Consider the following 22,063-nt stretch of genomic DNA (forward strand, 5'->3'; position numbering starts at 1 on the left):
TTTTAAAATTGAAGTGAAAAATAAATAATTTGTCCATTATCACTTCATTGGAGAATATGAAAATATTTTTATTCTGATTACAATCAACCCTCTGAGGAGTTCAATAAGTTAAATGCAATATTATGCTTAGATCTATATTAGCAAAAATACCCAAGGAATAAAACTTTACATTCTATAAGGAACAATAACATTAAATGCATTATCTGGCCATTGCTTGTAATAATCTTTAGATAGCAACATTTACGTCGAACAAGAAATATTGTTGGTGATATTGCTAGGTAGAATGCATATGATATTTTGTAAAATATTCAAGGAAACAATGGCCGAAAAGAATATCGTAAAGTGCATAAAATACTTCATAAAAGTTAACATCCTACATGAGCTGGCACTTGCGTCGAACGATCAGAAAAATAGAACATTATATATTATTGTCATGATGTTCTCGGGTCGGAACACCTAGCCGCGGGGCTTGAGACCTACTACTATATAGAGATAACTTATACATTAGCTACAACGGCAATTATAATAAGAAAGAAGATGATGAAAAGAAGATGTCATACGGCATAAAGTAGCGTTATTTGATTGAAAATATGTACTTGTAACATGGGTGCTGAATTTCAGGAGAAATATTATAAAATTAAAATTATATAAAACATATAGTGCTGTTAGGTTAGCATGACTAAGTTTCAAGTAACAACTGTAACAAGTCGCGCGAAGTGACTTCTCGGATCTTTTTCGCACAGTTCGAATTAGAACTTAATAATAATGATGTCCAATAAATTGGTACAGCAAATGATATGGACAATGATATATAATAACAACAGGGGATCCGCAGACAACCAAAAACAACATATTAAATCACATTTACAATCGGGTCTATCGCGAATTTATTTTGTTACCTTTAAATTATTTACCGACGTTTCGACACAAGTTTCACTCAGTTAGCCGCGACCACGACCAGTAAAACCTGTCGAAACGTCGGTAAATAAAGGTAACAAAATAAATTCGCGATAGACCCAGTTGTAAATGTGATTTAACCAAAAACAGGTACTTATATTCCAAGCCCTGCCTAGCTGCCGACGAACCAAATTCTTCTTAACCCGATTATTTAATATTTATATACTAATACAAAGATTGCCATGACATTATTAGACTTTTAAACATGAATTCATGTAAAATTGTATTGCAATTACAATGCTCATTCACAATAGATACCTAATTTCATTCATTCGGTATAATTTATGATACACTTACATTATTTCCAACATCAACATCAATATATATACACAATACACTGTATGAAAAGGTATCCTCAACAAGAAAATAGTAGTATTAAATATCACCATTTCTAAAGACTAAATAGTAAAATGGATTACAGTAAATGCACAAAAAATAGTTACTAAGTCTTACAAGTTCTTGTAAATATAGTGTTGAGTTAATTAAACAATTTGAGTGTGCAGAAAGTTTTAGGTGGCACGAATTACAGCGCATCGGAGCATTCAGTTATTGCATCTAACTATAAAACCATGTTAACAGTTCGACAATATTGCGTCGTATAAACTAGGCATACCTACGGTAAAATCTCCCAACAATACTCAATTCTACTCCGCCGTTTGTGAAACTACTTTTGCCTCAGAACTAAGTAGTTAGTCGAGTCCACACAGAACGAGCCGCCTCTCGAGGAAATTGCCGCGCGAAACAGCTCAGTCGGTGGACACGTACCTCGCCCGAGGCATTACAGCAGCGAGTGCGTTTTCGCCCGAGACACGTTTCCATAGACAGAGCTGTGCGTTTAGTGTGTTTTAATATAATTATCACACCTAAACCAAGATATTATAGTTAGTTTTGGAACATACTTAGGAGATTTTGGACTATAGTTGGGTGGTTACCAGTATTGAATTGCCTTGTATTGTACGATGCGAGGTCTGTAATCGTGCCACGAGTTGAATGTCGCTGCCGAACATCAGTAAAAATGACAATATAATATAGTGCAGTGAAATATAACCGTGAAAATTTGGCATGTGATAATTTTTGGCACAGCAAATTGTTGCTCCATTCACGCACCATATTTTCGAAGGTCTGCAATTATAATAGATTGGACTTTGATGGATCTGATTGATTGATTGATGATTGTATCTGATGCTGCCTCATGTTAGCATTAGACCCAATTTACTATTTCATGTCATTAATACTTGTGGTGACTAGTTCGAAACACTTCTTCAACTATAAGAGAGATTATCTAACTTTTTCGTGGTTTAGTATAGAGCACATATTATTATAATATTAACCTGAATGCCGTTCATTCACGTAAATTATCTACAAGTTAAAAATAAAAATATATCAGAAGTAGGTAAACAACATGTTTTTTTAGGATATAGTCTATTAAGGTCACCTCAGATACCTACTTTCTGAATAAAAAAGTATTGGCGCCAATATGGATTAAAATATTTTATTGTTTACAGTTGAAAAGAAAATACTGTCTGATTGGCGAAATATTTGAAGAAGATTTTCTAAAATGAACAGTCTAAACAAATAAGGCGGCGAACAAAGGTATGTAGAACATATTTAAGACTGATAATGGTATGACGACTGGTGTCACTCACGGAATTTATTCTATATTTATCACTCGTCCGACCATACAATTGCGAACCGTATTTTCACAGATATGGAGTATCTACATTTGACAATGGAGACTATAACACTTTATTAATTAAACGTTCAACATGCTATGTACACTGACAGTATACAGTAATAAGCTTATTCCGAAAAGTGTAAAGTTAAAAACGGTATGTCAACAATTTAAAAATATAAGTAGTTTTAAAACAGCGTGCTATTTAGTAAAAAAGTGTTTTTTTATTCAGTTCAAATTTAACAATAAAAGTGTTTCTGAAGATTTTTGTCAGAACAGTGGTCGGATTGTTTTTTTTTAACACTTGAATGTCGAAAATCCGTATCACTATTGGGACAAATAGAGATTTTTTTAAATACATTTATTCATAGTTATATATTTTCTTCAGTTATATTAAAAGTTAGAACAGTTTTAAACCTCTGTGGTAGGTTTGAAGACTATACATATTTATAACTACAACGCGCTATGCCGAGTAACAAGTGTTAGTCAGGAATCTTATAAAAATGTGTCATAACAACAGTTTACGCTATAACATAGTTTTTATCGCGACGCCATTTTTGGTACAAGGAGATTTCTAAAAGCCAATAATTGAAATGAAATTAAACATTTATTTGTCAGAATTAGCATAATGACAGTAACAAAAAATCATGGAAATTTATAATGGTTTTAAAGAAACGTATATGTTAATGTTTCAAAAAACCTTGTAAGGCCGGTAATTTGTCTCAAAAACCACGTAAGGTCGTACCTAGAGTACTAATTAAGTTCGATATTTAAATCATTTTCAATCGGAATAGTTGTATTTGTTTTGTTTCGGTTAGTTTTCACTCAAACCAAAATCAACTCTTTTTCCTACACTATAGGTTCAAATTTCACTGGCAATTTTGTTTCTTGTACGGCTGGGCCTTAGGCTTAGGCCTCTTTTTAGGCACTCTTTGACACAGTACTGTGTCATCATGTCATGTCACCATGTACCAAAAGGCGTCCCGACTGAGATGTCGTAACTCTCAAACCTCTACTCTAAGTCGAATGTTTAATTGTATATTATGTCAACAACAAGATTTCAAGTTTCCAAAACATCTAGTGTAACAACTTTATATTCACTATAGACCGTATTCGTAGTCATTTGGCTACTAGCATAGGTTTTTGATATCTTAAATATAATCGCCCGCCTCGCTATTGTATAATGACTCCTATTGTAATGCCATAAAATTGTTATTACATTGACTCATGGCAAATAACTGCTTTCTAATGTAGGGGTGAAGCTCGTGTCATATTTACTTTATAGTTATATTTTTCATGAGAGCTGCCTTTAAATACTGTTTATTAAATTAATATCTATCTATACATCTTGTAAAACAGTCCCGCGCCGCGTCTATCTGTCTGTATGTTCGCGATAAACTCAAAAACTACTGAACGAATTTTCATACGGTTTTCAGCTATCAATAGAGTGATTCTTGAGGAAGGTTTAGGTGTATAATTTGGTAAGGTTTACCCGTGCGAAGCCGGGTCGGGTCGCTAGTGAAGTAATAAAATAGAGATCATTTTCTGGAATGTTCAATTTTAAGTTTGTACATTTCGAGTGATTTGATATTTGTTTTAAATAAAATAAGTACGATGGCCCCTGTAAGTACTTAACGATACAAATTTACTTATACATATATAATAAAAAATAGTTTAAAGCGTTACATTAAGTTCATTAAAACAATTATAGAATCATAATGGGGGAATGTATAATAATTCATTGTGATACATGTTTAAGTCACAATTTTGTTGTTACGTACTGCCTTTTTGTTTAAAGTCAATACGGATAAGTGTGGCTAGCCTCCACACCTGGGCCTTTTACACATTGATTATTGCGGGTTCATACATTTGCTACTTACTTGCGTTTAGTGGCAAACGTATGAATTTGCATTAAACGCTAATCAATGTGTAAACAGAGGGCCCACCGCGAACCACGTTCAACGTGTTGCCTCCCTCTCACACTTAAGTACGAATTTACAAATGCGATAGAGAGGCAACATGTCGAACGTGGTTCGCGGTAGACTCAGGGCCCAATGTGAACCTAAGCCATATTTGTCCCGCAGCCACACTTATCCGTATTGATCTTACTTATTTTTCTTCAGTTTTTTAGTAGGTAAAAAGGATATGCTGAAAGTAGGCATGTGTCGTCGGTAACAATGTTTATGTCACTTAGATTTAATGTAAGTACAGTTGTGTATGTCGTTTGGGCATACATTTAGGAGTCGGGTGTCCATAGTTATGGACCACGTGGATGGAGCGCGTGGCCATTGTGTGTGAGCCTCAGGCACAAAGGTCACGCGCGCACACAAAAGAAATAATGGCTTTTGTTTGACAGAATGCCATTGTTAGTACAGGTAAGCGAACGAGCTCAGTAGAGAAAGTTTTATCTATACTATAAATAAATAAATTATATGAGAGTTGAGATACGTGTTAAAATCAAGTATGTGGCAGTGTATGTAGAGATCTCGACTATACCTTTATAAATATTCTTAAATAATTTTATGGCAATGAATTACGTCTCTAGTCTCCGCTTGGCGTCGTATTTTGGAAGATACGCATTTCTGAAACCGTTTTGCAAGTTCTCATGGAACCGTTTAGTATAGTAAAAGTTGAAGTTAAAACATTGACAAATGGTCTGAGAATATGATGAAGTTTAAGACTGTAAGTACCGAGTAAACGTAATCTGTACGCAAAAACGTTCATTAAACGTAACGCCTATTCAAGCACGTGTCGTCAAACACGTATTTTCGAAGTCTTTACACATGTTTTGTTTTTTTGTAACTAGACTCGCTTACTGAAGTTGAATGGGGCATTAGCACTATTAGCAGGAACGATTGTCTCGGCTCGGGCCTCGGTCGGGAGTGTATTGTATCCCCGGCACCGGCAGTTAGGACAGGCGGCAGTCTCAGGAGCGCCGGGCGTGCGGCGGGGGCGGGCCGCGCGGGGGTCAGAAGTAGAGCACCTCCTCCTCCCCCGCACCCCCGACACCCTCCCTAGCACCACCCACACCCCCCGCACCGGACACGGGCGCCGAGTGAGGCGAGTGAGTGTCCGGCGTGCGCACGCGGAACTTGTCCGGCAGCTTGGGGTATGTGTTTGTTCTGAAATTATTACGATTCATTGCAGTTTCTATGGCAAATTTTAGACTGTTGCTAATTCGATAAGGGTCGTAAGATGATATTACTTCATGCTCTTGAGCATAATAAACAACATCGTGCCGCTTACAAGCGACTTAAACATCAATTTTACGAGCATGACAAGTGAAAGATAGTAGATTGTACAACAATGGCATATAGCGATCCATTTTAACCGAGGCAAAAGATAAAAATTGACATTTATGCTTAAGTTATATACCAAAACTTCCGTGAGACATAGACATATTAAATATATTAATAACGGGTCACTCACGTGTTTTAAGTCGAAAACGCTCGACATGTTTCACTCCGTACCGAGGAGCTTCATCAGGAGCTTGCGTCGACGGTGACGGACCGGCGCAGACTGCGGGCCGCAGCCCTCCGCGCCCGATGACTCGGCGCGGGCGCCGGTAGCGGCAGGGGGGGCGAGAAACATGTCGAGCGTTTTCGACTTAAAACACGTGAGTGACCCGTTATTAATATATTTAATAAGTTATATACCGCTTACTGTATACAAAAATATAAATATTTTAGGTATTTATACAAGACTAAAGAAAGTTGTACTCTGGCCGGTCGGGGGCGCGTCGGTAGGGCTGGCAGTGTGTATGGCAGATTTTGGACTCTATTGCTAAGTCAATAAGGGTCGTAATAGATGATTTTACTTTATGTCGTCTACGCACGACTTAAAGTCGAACTTTATGACAAGTGAATGAATAATTGATTGGCGTACCTGGTAGCTTTATTATTGAGCGGCGGCTGCGTGGGTAACGGAGCGGGCGAGCTGCCGGTGCGCGTGTGGTGTATCAAGAGCCCCGTCGAATGCTGGAAATATAGCGAAATGAGCCCAGACTGCCCGAGACTAGATCAGTACAATGTGCAATTGGGGGGTAAGTGAAATGTCGTACAAGAGTCTATATATTTACGACACTCGCAAGCTGGAGCCAATTAAAGACTCGTGTGTAATAACCTGTCAGAGCGTCTTTATCGCAAGCGACAATGTGATACCTTTTGCTTAAAAACGACACATGTGTATAATATAAGAAGCATTTGTTCAGCAAGATAGATCTGATTTGAGACTTACTCGTATCTGTGCATCTAAAAGAAATATATAGTATGTAGTGTGAAATATAATAGCAGTGTAGTTAAACTAGAGTAACTTGAGTACCGTCCACCGGGGTGAATAGGGATGGCTTGGGTGAATAGGGACAAAACTTAAAATGTGAATTACCTGACGATTTCTCAAAAAAATACTTAGACAAATGGTACTATTTGATTGAAAATAATCGTAGATTTTGTATGATACAATTTGTGTGGGTATTTTTGAAGAAATGGTCAGGAAAAACACCTCGGTTGACGGTATATAACTTCTAAAAATAGGTTATAGAGAGGACGACATGGTTTGTCGTGGCCGGCACTCAAGAAAACAAACAAACCATGCAGTCGGTTTAGGTACCGTTTATTTTTGAATCAGTAAATGCAGTAGAATAATTAACAAAGTTCCAATATGATTGATCTAAAGTTGTGGTTTTTCCTTAAGAATAATTTTCGTTATCTCATTGACTGCTATCATATTGCACACAGCTATACGGCTGTACCTGCTACCTATGACATTAAAAGCTGAACAGACGAAATGGTTGTAAAAAAATATCTACGCGAGAGAAGGCTTAGATCCATATTAACAGGGGCCAAATAGTTTGTTTGAAGGGACGACCACACCGAAACTCAACGTATACGCAGAAGCGTGTCAACGATTTAAAAGGCCTGTGCATACCGGATGCGTGTGCGGAGACGTGCGCCGCGTTATAATATATAGGTACAGATCCGTATAAGAGACGGCACACCGCTTGCGTGATGTGTGCGTGCACGGCTCCAATAGGGATGATGACACATGTTGAATTTTATAACAAAATCTTAACATAGATAGCAAATAAGCAATTTGTCACAATAATGTAGATATTAAAATAACATATGGAAAAAATACAAAAATACAGAACTGGAAAGTTTCAAAATTTAAGTAATTTTTTAACGTCCAAAAAGGAAAATATAAGGGTAATTCGATTCCTTATATTTTATACAAAAATAGATTGTATAGCAACTATATACATAAACGCAAAATTTTACCGACTAGAACGCAATTTTCTTGTTTTGTCCATACATTCAAAATGGGCTCTCAGTGACCTTGACGTCACGTTCACTTATCGTTTTGTTAGAAGCGTTTCGCGAGTGAAGTACGATTGTCAGACTTTGACTATCATTTCTGGCTTTTGTATTGCTTTAATGTAATGGGTCCTATATAGACATTTGACCCTAAAAATAAACCTGATCGATTGATACCATTAATGAAAATTTGTCATCTAGCCTATTTTTTTCCTCACACTTATGCTTATGTGCACGCACTCGCAGCCGGTGTGCTCTGGCCTTAAGGCTATAACGCACTGCGATTAATTTATTGCGATTTCAGAACCGCAAAAAGTGTAACGTACGGCATGCTTTATAAAGCGCACGCACTTATAAGACTGACACCGCAAGAAATTAGCAGTACGTTCTAAGCCTTAAGCAGCAGTGCGGTCGATTCTATAGGGCTGATTGTAATTCCTAGTCAAATGCGATTGTTAATTTTAGTTTATATTGTACATGACATATACACAACGTATTTAAAACGAGCCACTGTTTATTCTCTAAAGTGACCCATTTTGTCATTGTTATTGAGTTTATTTTTATCACATTCAATACGGTTTTTATGGAAACGAGTAAGTGGCACCTGTTAACATGTACCCTAAGATATTTTTGTAACTAACAGCCAATCGCAGTGCAAACACTAAAGCCAATTATATTTCTTTATGGACCCGAATAAATTGTAAAAATTGTAAATAATTTATAGATACAATATACTTAAGAGATATTTTTACAAAAGGACAGAAAAAGTGAGAGAGAAATAGATGTAGAAGGAATTGTTTCCACTCCTTATTTTCTTTAGGAGTGAGGAAGAAAGAAATACAAAATAGTATTTATAGGTCGCAAGTTAAATAAATTAGTTTAATTTTTTTTTAATAATGGTTCCACAATTATTCGGGTATCTCGAAAGGGTAGAGGGGTGTATTCTATACGACAGTGAATTTGGAAGACACAGCTAATACTCAACACCATTAACGTACTTACAAAGCAAATTTTGTTGTTAAAATACGTTTGGATACTCGAAGTCCTGAAAACCAACCATTTGATCTGTTTTGTATAGGATAAAGATAATTCAGGGGTATGAGAATTAAATTATATAAATCAGTAGGATATAACACCGATATATTGGCCCCCAAAATACCAGTCGTAACTTGGGAACTCTGTTTTCTTTTACTAACATGAGCCTTTTGGAGAGGAGCAAACAATAGGTGTTTTACCCTATTTGGGACATTAAGATATTTGGGATAAAGTTCTTAACTTTTGTTAAATAATAATAGTTTTAATTGTATTGTTCGTAAGGTGAACGTCTTTAAAAACCCGCGGAGGGTCTCGGGTCAAAAACGAGATGTAACGAAAAAGTGTTATGGCGCGGTGGCTTATATCTCTTTAACTTTAATACCTATATGAATGGTTCTGATATCAGTGTATAGACGAAAGTAGCCATTAATTGGAACTGCATGGGCCGCTGACTAGAAATCGCGCAACGCATTCGGAGCTAAATTGCAGTATTTATTAATAATTACTCATCAGTCCATTAACTGATTTCGATGAAATAAGTGTCATTTGATAGATCTTATTCTATAGTAATAAAGTCCAAATTACCTCGCTCGGGGACTCGTGTAGGCGGTGGTAGCCGGGCGGCGGCTGCTGCGACTTGCCACTCGCTAGCTTCAGTGGTAACTGCTGTTTTATCACCATTTGCTGGAAGAAAAGAGGCGTGTTGAAAGAAAGATAAAAGCGGAGGGTGGCTGAAATAGAGGAAATCTCCTATAGTTTAATTCTTTTGCTACGATTTTTTTGGATTATACACGAAAGTTTTGAATTCACTGTGTGTCACTTTGAACATGCATGGTAAAAAAAAACCGGCCAAGTGCGAGTCGGACTCGCGCACGAAGGGTTCCGTACCATTACGGAAAAAAACAGCAAAATAATCACGTTTGTTTTATGGGAGCCCCATTTAAATATTTATATTATTCTATTTTTAGTATTTGTTGTTATAGCGGCAACAGAAATACATCATCTGTGAAAATTTCAACTGTCTAGCTATCACGGTTCATGAGATACAGACTGGTGACAGACAGACAGACAGACGGACAGACGGACAGCGGAGTCTTAGTAATAGGGTCCCGTTTTTACCCTTTAAGTACGGAACCCTAAAAATGTATTATTCCTTAAGGCCAGACCGAATCCAATAAACATTATAAAACATTTTAGTTTATAAATATGATACGCGGTCCATCCGTTTACAGATTGATTCCTCTTCCTGTATAGTACTAGTATGGTTGTGGAAACATGGGATAGAGCGGTACTGTCATAGTAAAATTTGTAGCCACAGTAAATTCACTGCCATCTATCGGCACACGATTAAAACTAAAAATATCAAAAAATGTATTTAATATATGGATAAATGATTTTTTTTATTTGCAATATTTGCATTAATTATTTTTATATTATTTTGACCCATCTTCTTTCACTGATATGCGTTAAAATGGTTAAATAATAAACGAAACCGTCATCGCCATCTATACGATAGTAGGCCAAAGATAGTGGCGCCATCTGATCGAGAATCAAATTTTCTTAATTTTCGTGGCACGTTTTTTTCCTTAGACTGTATCCATCTAATTCCAATTCTATTTGCTTTGTTTTTTTTTTTCTTGTTGCAACCTGTTTTATTTTTTCATTTTCTTGTAATCTTTATACAATATTACATATATATATGTATATATATCTAGTACTGCGCAAATACATGTATACCTACTGCTAGATAAGATTAAATGTGATCCGGAAGAGGTGGTGCTTCCTGCCGTCATACAGTTTTTACTAGAACGGAGGAATCGTTTCCTGCTCTTATGAACAACATGATGTAAATTAAAATTGTACTTAAAGGAAATAAATAAATAAATCTATTACGGAGTTATATCTATCTATGTGTTTACTTACGGAGATAGCAGCGGTGGCGCGGCTCTCATTCTGCGCCGACAGCAGCTGCGGGGGCGGCAGCGCGCGCGGCGCCCCCGCCCCCGCCCCCGCGCCCGCACCCGCACCCGCGCCCTCCGACCCCGTCGAGCCGCGGCTGCCTGCAGAGTGCACGTGCACAACGGATCAATAATAACATTCTAACATTCAATCTACAGGGTGGGCCAGTGATAAATGCATTTAAAAAAAAAAAAACAATTTTTCAGTTTTTTAATAAAAAATATAATTATAATTTGGGATAAAGAAATAAATTTTACGTTTTAAAAATTAAATCATCAAGATGTCGTCCGTAGCGGTTGCGGCACTCTTCCAGTCTTGCTTGTAAATTTTGAAAGACTTACGAGACTTTCGTGTTAAGATATTTCCTGGCTCCGAAACTTCACGAATCGTATGGTTACAACAACAACATATGGTTTCAGCAAGACGGGGCCACCTGCCATACAAGTAACGTGACCCTGGAAATTTTGCGTGAAATGTTTCCTCGAAAATTGATATTGAAGCGAGGTGACATTGCTTGGCCTCCCAGGAGCCCTGACTTAACTTCGGCAGACTTCTTTTTGTGGGGTTACTTGAAGAGTAAAATGTACTCCAATAATCCGACAACCACAGCAGAATTAAAGGATATTCGTCAAGAAATCCAATCAATATCTCCCCAACTTCTAACAAAAGTCTTTCAAAATTTACAAGCAAGACTGGAAGAATGCCGCAACCGCTACGGACGACATCTTGATGATTTAATTTTTAAAACGTAAAATTTATTTCTTTATCACAAATTCTAAATATAATTTTTATTTAAAAACAAAAATTTATTATTTAATAAAAAAAATTAAAATGCATTTATCACTGGCCCACCCTGTATAACATTCAACATTGTTAACCAAGGGATGAAAGGCACACGCTCCTGCCGAGGTATCCGAGGCTAAAATGACGCCTTTCACCAGAGTTAAACACTCTACTTTTCATTGCGAATACGAGATGAGTAAAATGCATGTGTTTTTTTTTTAAACATGATTAAGTATAAATTTTACAGTATTTCTTGAAGGTACTTTCAATTAACAATTCAGGCAAAAGTATCGTTATTTATGAAATGGAGAGTCAAATATCAGAATGGAAATTGTATAACAAAACCATTTTAACTCAAAATTTAATTGCTTATCGTAAAAAAAAATCGTACTTCGAACGTAAAATGCTCTAGTGCAGACACGTATCATTTTCTGCACACTTTTAGAACAACAATGACCCGCTTTCAGAGCATGAGAAATGAAAAATATTTTTTTATACTACGTCGGTGGCAAACAAGCATACGGCCCGCCTCATGTTAAGCAGTCTCCGTAGCCTATGTACGCCTGCAACTCCAGAGGTGTTACATGCGCGTTGCCGATCCTAACACTCCGCACCCTCGTTGAGCTCTCGCAACCTTACTCAGCAGCAGGAACACAACACTATGAGTAGGGTCTAGTGTTATTTTGGCTGCGATTTACTGTAAGGTGGAGGTCCTTCCCCAGTTGGGGTCTGCTCTAGATCTGGAATGACATCCGCTATGCTGTACCCTACCAGCCTACCACACAACGCGAGATGACATTCACAGTGCACATACTTCTCTTTTGGACATACCCGGGTCAATATTTACATAAGATAATTTTATGCCTTCAGGACTTTGAAGTCTTAATGAGTCGAGGAAAATAGCTTTCTCGCTAAATGCATAAGCTCATATCAATAAATCAAACCAGTAGATTATTTTCTTTGTAAAATTGTGGCAAGAAACCACCACCTGATTGCGTTTTGGATCGACTTACTTCTTGATAAATAGTACTTACTCCGCCACTTAGGTTCTTTTCTCCTCGTTGTATCGCTGACACTGGAATCAGGCGATAAGGTGCCCACACTCGCTATCTCCTCCTGCGAGCCGCCTGAAACACATAATGACGTCACCACCACCGGCCGAACTACGTGGATGTATTAACATTTAGTTACTATTTGAATTGAGAAGTGGGAGGTTGAAGATTGAGTACTATGTGACTTGGAAGTTGGATGTGAATGATTCAGTAAGTACTATCCGATAACAGAAGTGGAATGTTTTTAGTACTTGCTGACATCAAACGTGCGATGTTTTATTGGTAAAGCCTGACCAGTAATATATGATCATTGTCAAGAGGGCGCTGTTCATTCTCATGTATAGGATGATAGTTTAGTATAATAATAATAAAAAGTTCTAGTGAAATTCCGCAACATGGCGCGTGATTATATATTCCTGGTCAGGCTTTAAGTGAAATCTGTAGTTGCATATTAAGAAAAAAAAAAACAGATTTAGATTTATAACAACCGTTGCGCGATATTATACTCGTATCTTCGGGTTTATAAATCTATGGTAAAATATAAATATGTGCGTTTTATGAAAGTGTATATTTTATCTACATTGTGAATACTATACAGTTTAAAAACGTAAAACATGTGATTTTCCCAGTGTAGGTGTGTGTACAGAATTGCGTTTCTTAACACATTCATTGCCAACCAGCCACATAAGACATCGGCACCAGGCCACAAAAATTTAGTCATATAAAGCTGTAGTACACCGATCCCAACTATCGGGTCGTCCGGCCTGGGAACAAAACCATAAAATACCCGATAGTCGGCTTTTCAGCATTGAATGTGTTAATTTAACCCGTAAGTGTGTGAGCAGGATAGGCTACATTCACGAAGGTAACGAGTGAGAGACACATACCGTGTTGCTGCAGCCGCTCGAGACGTCTGAAGAGCCTCTCCCGTTGCTGTTCGACGTCTTTCTGTTGTTCTAGCAGCTCCTCCCGCGCCGCTTGAAGCTGCCGCTTTTCTGTTACAACAAATAACACCTTTGACCACCAAAGACGTCAACTAACGCGTGCGGCTACAGCCCAATATCAATAACCCTCGTGCATTCCAACAAAGAAGATTTTGTCGGACGATGCGAAGCAGAGGTCGACAAAGAAGACAAATCCACGAATTGCTTTTCTCCAAACATGCCAAAAAATAAAGTAAAATAATCAATGATTTAAGCATCAAGCATCACTAAAATCGAATTTCACATCAAACACGTCAAAAACAACTTTTCTCCTTAATTATTTTTGGCTCTATAGTAATTTGAATTCATGGAAAAATATAATGCGAGGCTGTGTGTTGTCTCTCTACGGTTATTGAGTGCCGGCGAGTCGAACGCTACAGAACCAGTTAAAAGGTGTCATCGAGATGCGTAGCAAAGGCGCGTTATCGGAGAGCACATATACACTGGTTTTTTGAGCGTTGGACTAGCCCGCGCTCAGGTGCCAATTAGAACTACGCGACTCTTTTTTGCATGTTCGGGGCCCGTTTGAAATCTAAAGACTATACATAAGGTCTAGAATATACTACAGTCAACGATGTTGGTTGCGTTTCGTGGCCGCGCGCAGCTCCGCCCGCCACTTGATTCAAACCTTATTGCAATGCCATAAGGTCTAGAACGTACCGTCAGCGATGCTGGCGTGGTCGCGCGCCCTCGAGTGCTCCCAGGCGGCGCGGTCGGCCGTGAGCCTCGCCTGCAGGTGCCGCAGCTCCTCCAGCTGCGCCTCGTGGCCGCGCGCGGCTCCGCCCGCCACTTGATTCAAACCTTATTGCAATGCCATAAGGTCTAGAACGTACCGTCAGCGATGCTGGCGTGGTCGCGCGCCCTCGAGTGCTCCCAGGCGGCGCGGTCGGCCGTGAGCCTCGCCTGCAGGTGCCGCAGCTCCTCCAGCTGCGCCTCGTGGCCGCGCGCGGCTCCGCCCGCCACTTGATTCAAACCTTATTGCAATGCCATAAGGTCTAGAACGTACCGTCAGCGATGCTGGCGTGGTCGCGCGCCCTCGAGTGCTCCCAGGCGGCGCGGTCGGCCGTGAGCCTCGCCTGCAGGTGCCGCAGCTCCTCCAGCTGCGCCTCGTGGCCGCGCGCGGCTCCGCCCGCCACTTGATTCAAACCTTATTGCAATGCCATAAGGTCTAGAACGTACCGTCAGCGATGCTGGCGTGGTCGCGCGCCCTCGAGTGCTCCCAGGCGGCGCGGTCGGCCGTGAGCCTCGCCTGCAGGTGCCGCAGCTCCTCCAGCTGCGCCTCGTGGCCGCGCGCGGCTCCGCCCGGCGCCGCCCGCCACGCCATCACTTGCGCTTCGAGACTGAAATATGATGCAAGGTCAGTACAGTAAACAGATAGGTGAGAAACCGTACGCTTGAGATATATGCTAAAAGGAAAATATAGTGCGACGGTCCACACGGAACGGGCCGCCACGCGAAGAAATTATGCGCAAAGCAGCTAACAGTATGAAGATGTTTCTATGTGGACTGTTCTGTTCCGTGTGAACGAGTAGAAACGAAATGGGGTAAAAGCTTCTGCTATTTGATGAATTTGAGCTTCACGTAGCACTTTAACTACATGTTGCCGCTAGTTTACGTCCCATCGTTAATTGACCTTCCGCAAATCTTACTGTAACGAGATAAAATCTACCAACGCCTAGAACATGGTTTATTAAAGTGGATAGGGGTCCGTAGCATGTTTATCAGGGGTCCGCAGTAGGTCAGTTACCTACTGTAAACATACTTGTTAGGAAATCTTGTAGTGAACTTGACGAGATCCAAGTGTAATGAAACTTATAGTAAAAGTAAATTGTAAAATATAAATAAGAGCCATTATTATTTTCCTATAATATTTTTTGATCGGGGTCCGTGGAATTGCTAAAATTGTGAAAATGGTCCGTGACTGCAAAAAGTTTTAAGAAATCCTGAATGAGATGGACCCAGATATTTCTGTGCAGCTTTTTTCAGGTTCAGTCGACGATAAGTAAATACCTGTGTATAGTGGTGAGCTGCTGCCACACGATGCAGGTGAGCGTGTAAACAGCGTGCTGCAGTTTGAGCGCGCTGTCGCCGCCTGTCTGTTCGTAGACGCGCGGTCTGTCGTGAGCTTCGTGGGGGCCGTGAGGTCCGTGAGGCTCGGCCTCGCCTTCGGCCTCTTCTGGCGTGTCCGTTGATAACCGGAGGTTGACGCCTGTAACAAATACACAAGTATTCTTTTATATTCGTTGAATGTATTATTGTCATGGAGCAACACAACAACATATGCAACGTTTTTACTTTTTCGCTCGCCGCTCGATGAAGTACTTCGGCCTACAGAATTACGGACAGATCGCCGTCCTGCTCCGACACTTGTGAAACAGGTATAGCCGTCCCTTACCTCTGTGTCGGTTGGCGCTGGCATCGAAGCCGGCGAAGGTGTCCGCCCGTCGCGGTAACACGGGACTCGTAGGCGCACGAATGACGTTCGCTAAAGTACTTCGACCTAAAACATTACGGACAGATCGCCGTCCTGCTCAGACACTTGTGACACACGTATAGCCGTCCATACCTCTGTGTTTGTTGGTAGTGGCGTCGAAGCCGGCGAAGGTGTCCGCCCGTCGCGGTAACAAGGGACTCGTAGGCGCACGAATGTCGTTCGCTAAAGTACTTCGACCTAAACCACTACGGACAGATCGCCGTCCTGCTCCGACACTTGTGAAACAGGTATTGCCGTCCCTTACCTCTGTGTCGGTTGGCGCTGGCATCGAAGCCGGCGAAGGTGTCCGCCCGTCGCGGTAAAACGGGACTCGTAGGCGCACGAATGTCGTACGCTAAAGTACTTCGACCTAAAACATTACGGACAGATCGCCGTCCTGCTCCGACACTTGTGACACACGTATAGCCGTCCCTACCTCTGTGTCTGTTGGTAGTGGCGTCGAAGCCGGCGAAGGTGTCCGCCCGTCGCGGTAACGCGGGGCTCTCGTAGGCGCACGAATGTCGCTCGCCCGCTGAGCTCGTACTTCGGCCTAAAGCGCTGCTACCGCACCAAGCGCCGCTCGATGCTTCCAGTGCGTCCTGTATGACAGATATAGCATGTATTATGACAAAAAACCATTTAGCACAATAATGGTAGAAGCAAGGACAATAGAATAGTCCTCTTCTCTTCTATTGTCCTTGGTAGAAGTATAGAAAAAATGTTTTGCTTAACGATTAAAGTTCGTTCGTTATATCAGGACTTACATTGCTTTAAAAAAAATTAGAGATTGAAAGAGGTTTGAATTCCGGACTAAGAAATAGTGAGCGTAAAGAAATCCAGCACTTACCTAGATAGCCTAAACTATTATAAATGTAAAAATTAAACCTATTTTTCGTCCGATGTAAATAAAAATATTCTAAGATAGACTTAGGGCGTATGAAAATAGGCACTTTAAACAACGAAATGGCAATGTTTTACCTTGACGACGCGGCACACCTCCTGCCATAACGCGTGCGTGTCGGGCTGTGGGGCCGCTAGCCGCACATAGTCTGGGAACACCAAGCCCCCTGGAAATACTGTGTTCACACCTGTGAAGCAAACAGTAAATCAGAAACAGTAGACTACCTCGTTGTACTTTCGTCTGTCTGTAATTGTCATTGTGTGTGTGTCTGTGTGTCTGAATGTGTGGGTGTGTGTGATATATTTAGCTATATTTCGAGTTATGTTATACCTACGTTTATGTATGTCTATTTATATTTCTTATTTGATTGTGTGTATGAATGTAGGCTTCATAACGTTTTTTGAAACACCTAGTTTTTGATTAATTTATCTGTTTCCGCTACCCAAACGTTGTCTGTCTGTCTTTAGCGATAAGACCGCCTGTTGTCTGCCTTTACATTTAATCAGTTGTACTTTTTCTCTTTTGTATATTTTTACTAAGGTGTGCCAGTAAAGAGTGTTTTATTCTATATTGACGAATAAGCAGCACAGAATAAACAATAGTACTAGGTACAGAAGATACACCCTCTAACAAAACGCCTCTAGCTATTACGACAGATATGGCCGCTAGGTGGCGCAAGCGCGAGCAGGCGTCCGTTCCGTAGCGGCGCGCGGCAACTACTATGGCTAGACACCAAAATTGGTGTGGGCTGCATGTACTTGTAGCGACGCGACGAACTCGCGGAGTGAGCCACGCCTGGCCGAAGTACTGACCTGTGCTAGGCACGTCTAACGTGGAGGCGCCCGTGTGTCCCACCATTTTCATGTGCAGTGCCATTTTTTCTTCTAGCAGCGTCGCGTGCTCTCTGTCCTTCACACGCAACGCCTCTGTTGGCACAAAACACGCGATGTGTGATTATACAAAACAAAAAAAAACATACGTTTCTACTGCCGTTTTCAATGTGAAAAAAAAATTAAATAAAACAATTTAAGCCTAAGCAGAGACAATGAAACCAAATTAAAAACTAATTACAGAAAAAAAATGCGTCAGTAATATATGAGACAACAAACGCAATGGTAGCTGTGTGAAATTGTTAGCTTAAAAAAATGCTTGATTGTTTAAAAGTAGGTAGCAGAAGCTTTGGAATTTTAGTCAGAACAATAATGAAATTAAATTTTAGAATGTACGAGTTTGCATTCTAACATTCGTTAGATTTTCAGTAAGTTTCCAAGCGGAACACTTAATCCATTGCACACATAACGTAATAATTTTATTATGATGAAACTAACAGAAATACAAACTCAAAGTAATATTAGACTCATAATGACCGGGATATAGACCGTGATTACCTTTTGTATTGTACAAAACAAAAGGTAATCACGGTCTATATCCCGGTCAATATAAGTCTAGTGAAATTAACCGTGAATCATTCAAAACTCAAAGTAATATTTTCTAAGATATATTTCAGTATCTATTCTACATGTTATTGTAGATAGGTATGTACGTTTGTAATTTTATCTACATCTAACAAGCAGGAATTAAAATTAAACAGTTAAACAGAACTTTGAATATACAATTAAACAACAATATACGATATATCATAGCTACTCCGACAATACTACTGCTCAAAAATGTATTTGGTAATAAATCATGTTATATATTCTGTTTCTAATACTCTAAGACCTTGTACAGTGGCCATCAGATATATCGAAGCGCCCAGGGCATTCACAAATGTCTGAACAAAGCCTGTTATTGTCTGCATCTTCTCAAATGATTTTTTCGCCAAAGACCTTAATCAGTTAAACAAAACCCTTGGTTCCTTATGTGCAAACGCGTGATCATTGTGTATAAGCGAGTGGCATGCGCTCACCAACAATGGCCACGCGCTCACTAACAAAAGGAACAAAGGCTTTTATTTAACAGATTAGGGTCTTTGGCGAAAAAATCGTTTGAGAAGATGCAGACTATATCAAGACGTTAAAGGGCATGTTCAGATATTTCTGAGCACCTTGACTTATCTGATATATCTGATGGCTACTGTACATACTATCTAAGATGTGGTTCTAATATAATACATTTGTTTTACAATGCTATTTCATTCATAAATCTGTAACGAAAATAGTATAAAATAAACTAAAACACAATAAATGTACCTCCGTATAAGCATTGTTACTTTTTTATTATTTACTTAGTAAGGATGGTATTCCACTTGTACATGATCTTTGTCCAAAGTGTATTTGCGTCTCACATTTTTTTTAGCAAAAAGTTAGACGCAAATACAACTTGGACAAAGATCTTGGACAAGTGGTATACCACCCTTAGTCAAAAATATTTAGGACCAAGTACAATTCTATCAAATTTATATTTCGCACAGATAAACAACTATTCATAATATACGTACATAATTTTATGCCATAATCATATAGATAGTCATCGTTAAACACGAAGAGTTCTTGTTATTTTTATTTTTAATACTTAATTTGATATTCAATTAATAAGACAAATCTTAATATGGAGGTACTAAGAGAAAGATCTGTACATCTGTCATGCATTCATGCAACCATCAAGAGTATTGAAATCACCTTCTATTTGCCACCATGGAGTCTCATCTGTCCAATAAAATGTATACATAAGCAGTGAAATTCGAAAACTATTACTATTCTACATTGTAGAAAAACCAAGTCTACTATAGATAATACATAAAAATGAAAAAAGTTAAAACCGCAAAGGTACTAACATTTCTTAAAGAACCCAACATACAGATGCATAATCCTTTACATCCTTACTTTTATTTTCCATCGTATTTTCACAGAAACGTAGGAACGTGTCTTGCTATTTCAGTCAGTCTCGGAACTAAAAGTACTGAGATTGACTGACGTAGCATGACAAATACGAACGTTTCCGAGAAAATACGACGAAAAACAATTATGCATTACATCTGTACCATCGTATTTTCTCGGAAACGTTCTAATTTTTCTTGCCATTTCAGTCAACCTCAGTACTTTATCTACTGAGACTGACTGAAATAGCATAACACGTTCGTAGGTTTCCGTGAAAATACGATGAAAAAGGATTATGCATTACATCTGTAACTAGTTGCACAAAGGAAATACGACTTTCGTCAATTGTAAAAAGGCTTTAAATACTTAATCTCCAGGTTGCAGGGCCCAGGGAGTAAAGGATGTGTTTTCTGTTTCTATTTACAGATAAAGATGTTTAACTGATTGAGATGTACGAAGTGCATCTCCTCTTTAAAATAATTGCATCGAAATTTAAAATGGAATTAATTTTCCCCAAAATGTTTGGTTGATTTTGCTTAAACCAAGACAAAATATTAAGAGCTCTCTTGCTCAATCAATTTTGGTCTACTGGGAGTAGTCCCAATTTATGTTAATGCTTCGACTTTATTTCGAAAAATCACCTGTGCTTTGTCAGGTTGATTTTGCTAAAACCACGAATATCACACGCGCTAATAAGTTAGCGTACCAAGTATCCTCAAATTTATTTGTTAGGTTGTTTTGCAGAAGTTCCTAATCACAATTAATCAATTTTCGATTTTATCCCTCAGCTAATAAAGTTGTATATCGCACTCACCAGTGATGAGTAATCAGTCTTATGCTCTCGTGTCCCAAAATTTTGCATAATTTATTTCTCACAAATTATGCATAAATAACTTGAAATCTTGACGTCGGTTATAAACACTAAAAAATCGTAAGACGCTCCCCAGTCAATTTTGATACTACACAGACGACAAAATATCGTTCCGTATTCAGAAAACATTCTCAAAAAATATTTGTTACGTCTGATTTTGCATATACCACAAATATCTTAAGCTATTCGATTAAGTATCGCTCAATTGTTTTATGTTTAAAAATGTTATGAAATATGTAACTCATTATATTAACGAACATATGTACATATATTTTTTGTAAATGTAAAATGTGACCTGTAAAAGTTTTTTTTTTCCAATAAAGTTCTGTATTCTGTATAATTAATTAACGAGTATATTCGACGCTAAATAAAGTAGCATATCGCACTGCACTGACCAGTGATCAGTCTTATGCTCTCGTGGCGGGCGTCGAGCGCGCGCTGGCGCTCCTCGGCGGAGGCGAGCGCGCCCTCCGCGTCCTCCGCCTCCCCGGGACACTGCGACACCGCCAACCTGGGGAATATACCATTTCATCAAACTTGCTTGAAATAGTACATTTTACAACTAGTGTGAAAAGACATTTCACACGTGTTGTAAACGACGTTTTTTAATACAATTGCGAAAAAAGAATAAATTAATATATCATTAGTAGAATCATACCACCAAACCAAACCAAAACCAAAAGTACCTATACAGCCCGCGATACTTGAGCTGCCGCAGCCCGCGATACCTTCATACTCGTGCGCGCCCCGGCCGCGGCCGCCGCGGGCCCGGCGCGGGTTGGTCAACGACACCTCCTCATAACTCATGAGGCCCTGGTACCTGCTCCGCGCTAAATTCAATTTTAACTGCGTTTCGAAAGTATAGTTTGGAACTAAAAAGTAAAAAGCACTAGTTCGAGAAATTGAGCTTCTCGCACGCTACGCAGCCACAAAAAGTACCACTTTTTGAGCAACTTTATTAAAAAAGATCTTATTTCATGCAGGTGTACTGAAGGACAAAGGCCTATATCGTCGCTATACTTACTCAACCTCATATCTGCAACAGTCATTTGATGGAAATGTCGCTTTTCTTTCATTCGGAATACGGGTGTTTTTGTCATCAAATGAGTGTTGCAGATACGAGGCTGAGTAAGTATAGCGGCGGTATTGTTCCCGCGGGAGTTATGGATTCTGAAAAAAAAGGTATAACTTACTAGTGAGTTACGAACCAAGAGGTATAAATGAGTTTTACTTTGAAAATACTGTT

At 39.3% G+C, this 22,063-nt stretch overlaps 1 protein-coding gene across 1 annotated transcript in view; it reads right to left on the reverse strand.

Annotated features, from left to right (window-relative positions):
• Window positions 1–3,329: 3,329 nt before the first annotated feature.
• Window positions 3,330–22,063, reverse strand: part of LOC134754556 (rho guanine nucleotide exchange factor 18) — a 66,972-nt gene continuing 48,238 nt past the window's right edge. Inside the window, exons 23-34 of the mRNA XM_063690866.1 lie at window positions 21,213–21,328; window positions 17,940–18,053; window positions 17,205–17,314; window positions 16,663–16,825; window positions 15,764–15,962; window positions 14,933–15,093; window positions 13,658–13,765; window positions 12,753–12,845; window positions 10,900–11,036; window positions 9,562–9,660; window positions 6,515–6,606; window positions 3,330–5,751 (exon numbers count right to left, since the gene is read on the reverse strand). Coding sequence (XP_063546936.1) covers window positions 5,598–5,751; window positions 6,515–6,606; window positions 9,562–9,660; window positions 10,900–11,036; window positions 12,753–12,845; window positions 13,658–13,765; window positions 14,933–15,093; window positions 15,764–15,962; window positions 16,663–16,825; window positions 17,205–17,314; window positions 17,940–18,053; window positions 21,213–21,328 — 1,546 coding nt within the window. The 3' untranslated portion in view covers window positions 3,330–5,597. The remainder of the gene's footprint in view (window positions 5,752–6,514; window positions 6,607–9,561; window positions 9,661–10,899; window positions 11,037–12,752; window positions 12,846–13,657; window positions 13,766–14,932; window positions 15,094–15,763; window positions 15,963–16,662; window positions 16,826–17,204; window positions 17,315–17,939; window positions 18,054–21,212; window positions 21,329–22,063) is intronic.

This window comes from Cydia strobilella, chromosome 2 (genome assembly GCF_947568885.1).
Source record: "Cydia strobilella chromosome 2, ilCydStro3.1, whole genome shotgun sequence".
In the NCBI taxonomy this organism is placed as follows: Eukaryota; Metazoa; Arthropoda; class Insecta; order Lepidoptera; family Tortricidae; genus Cydia; species Cydia strobilella.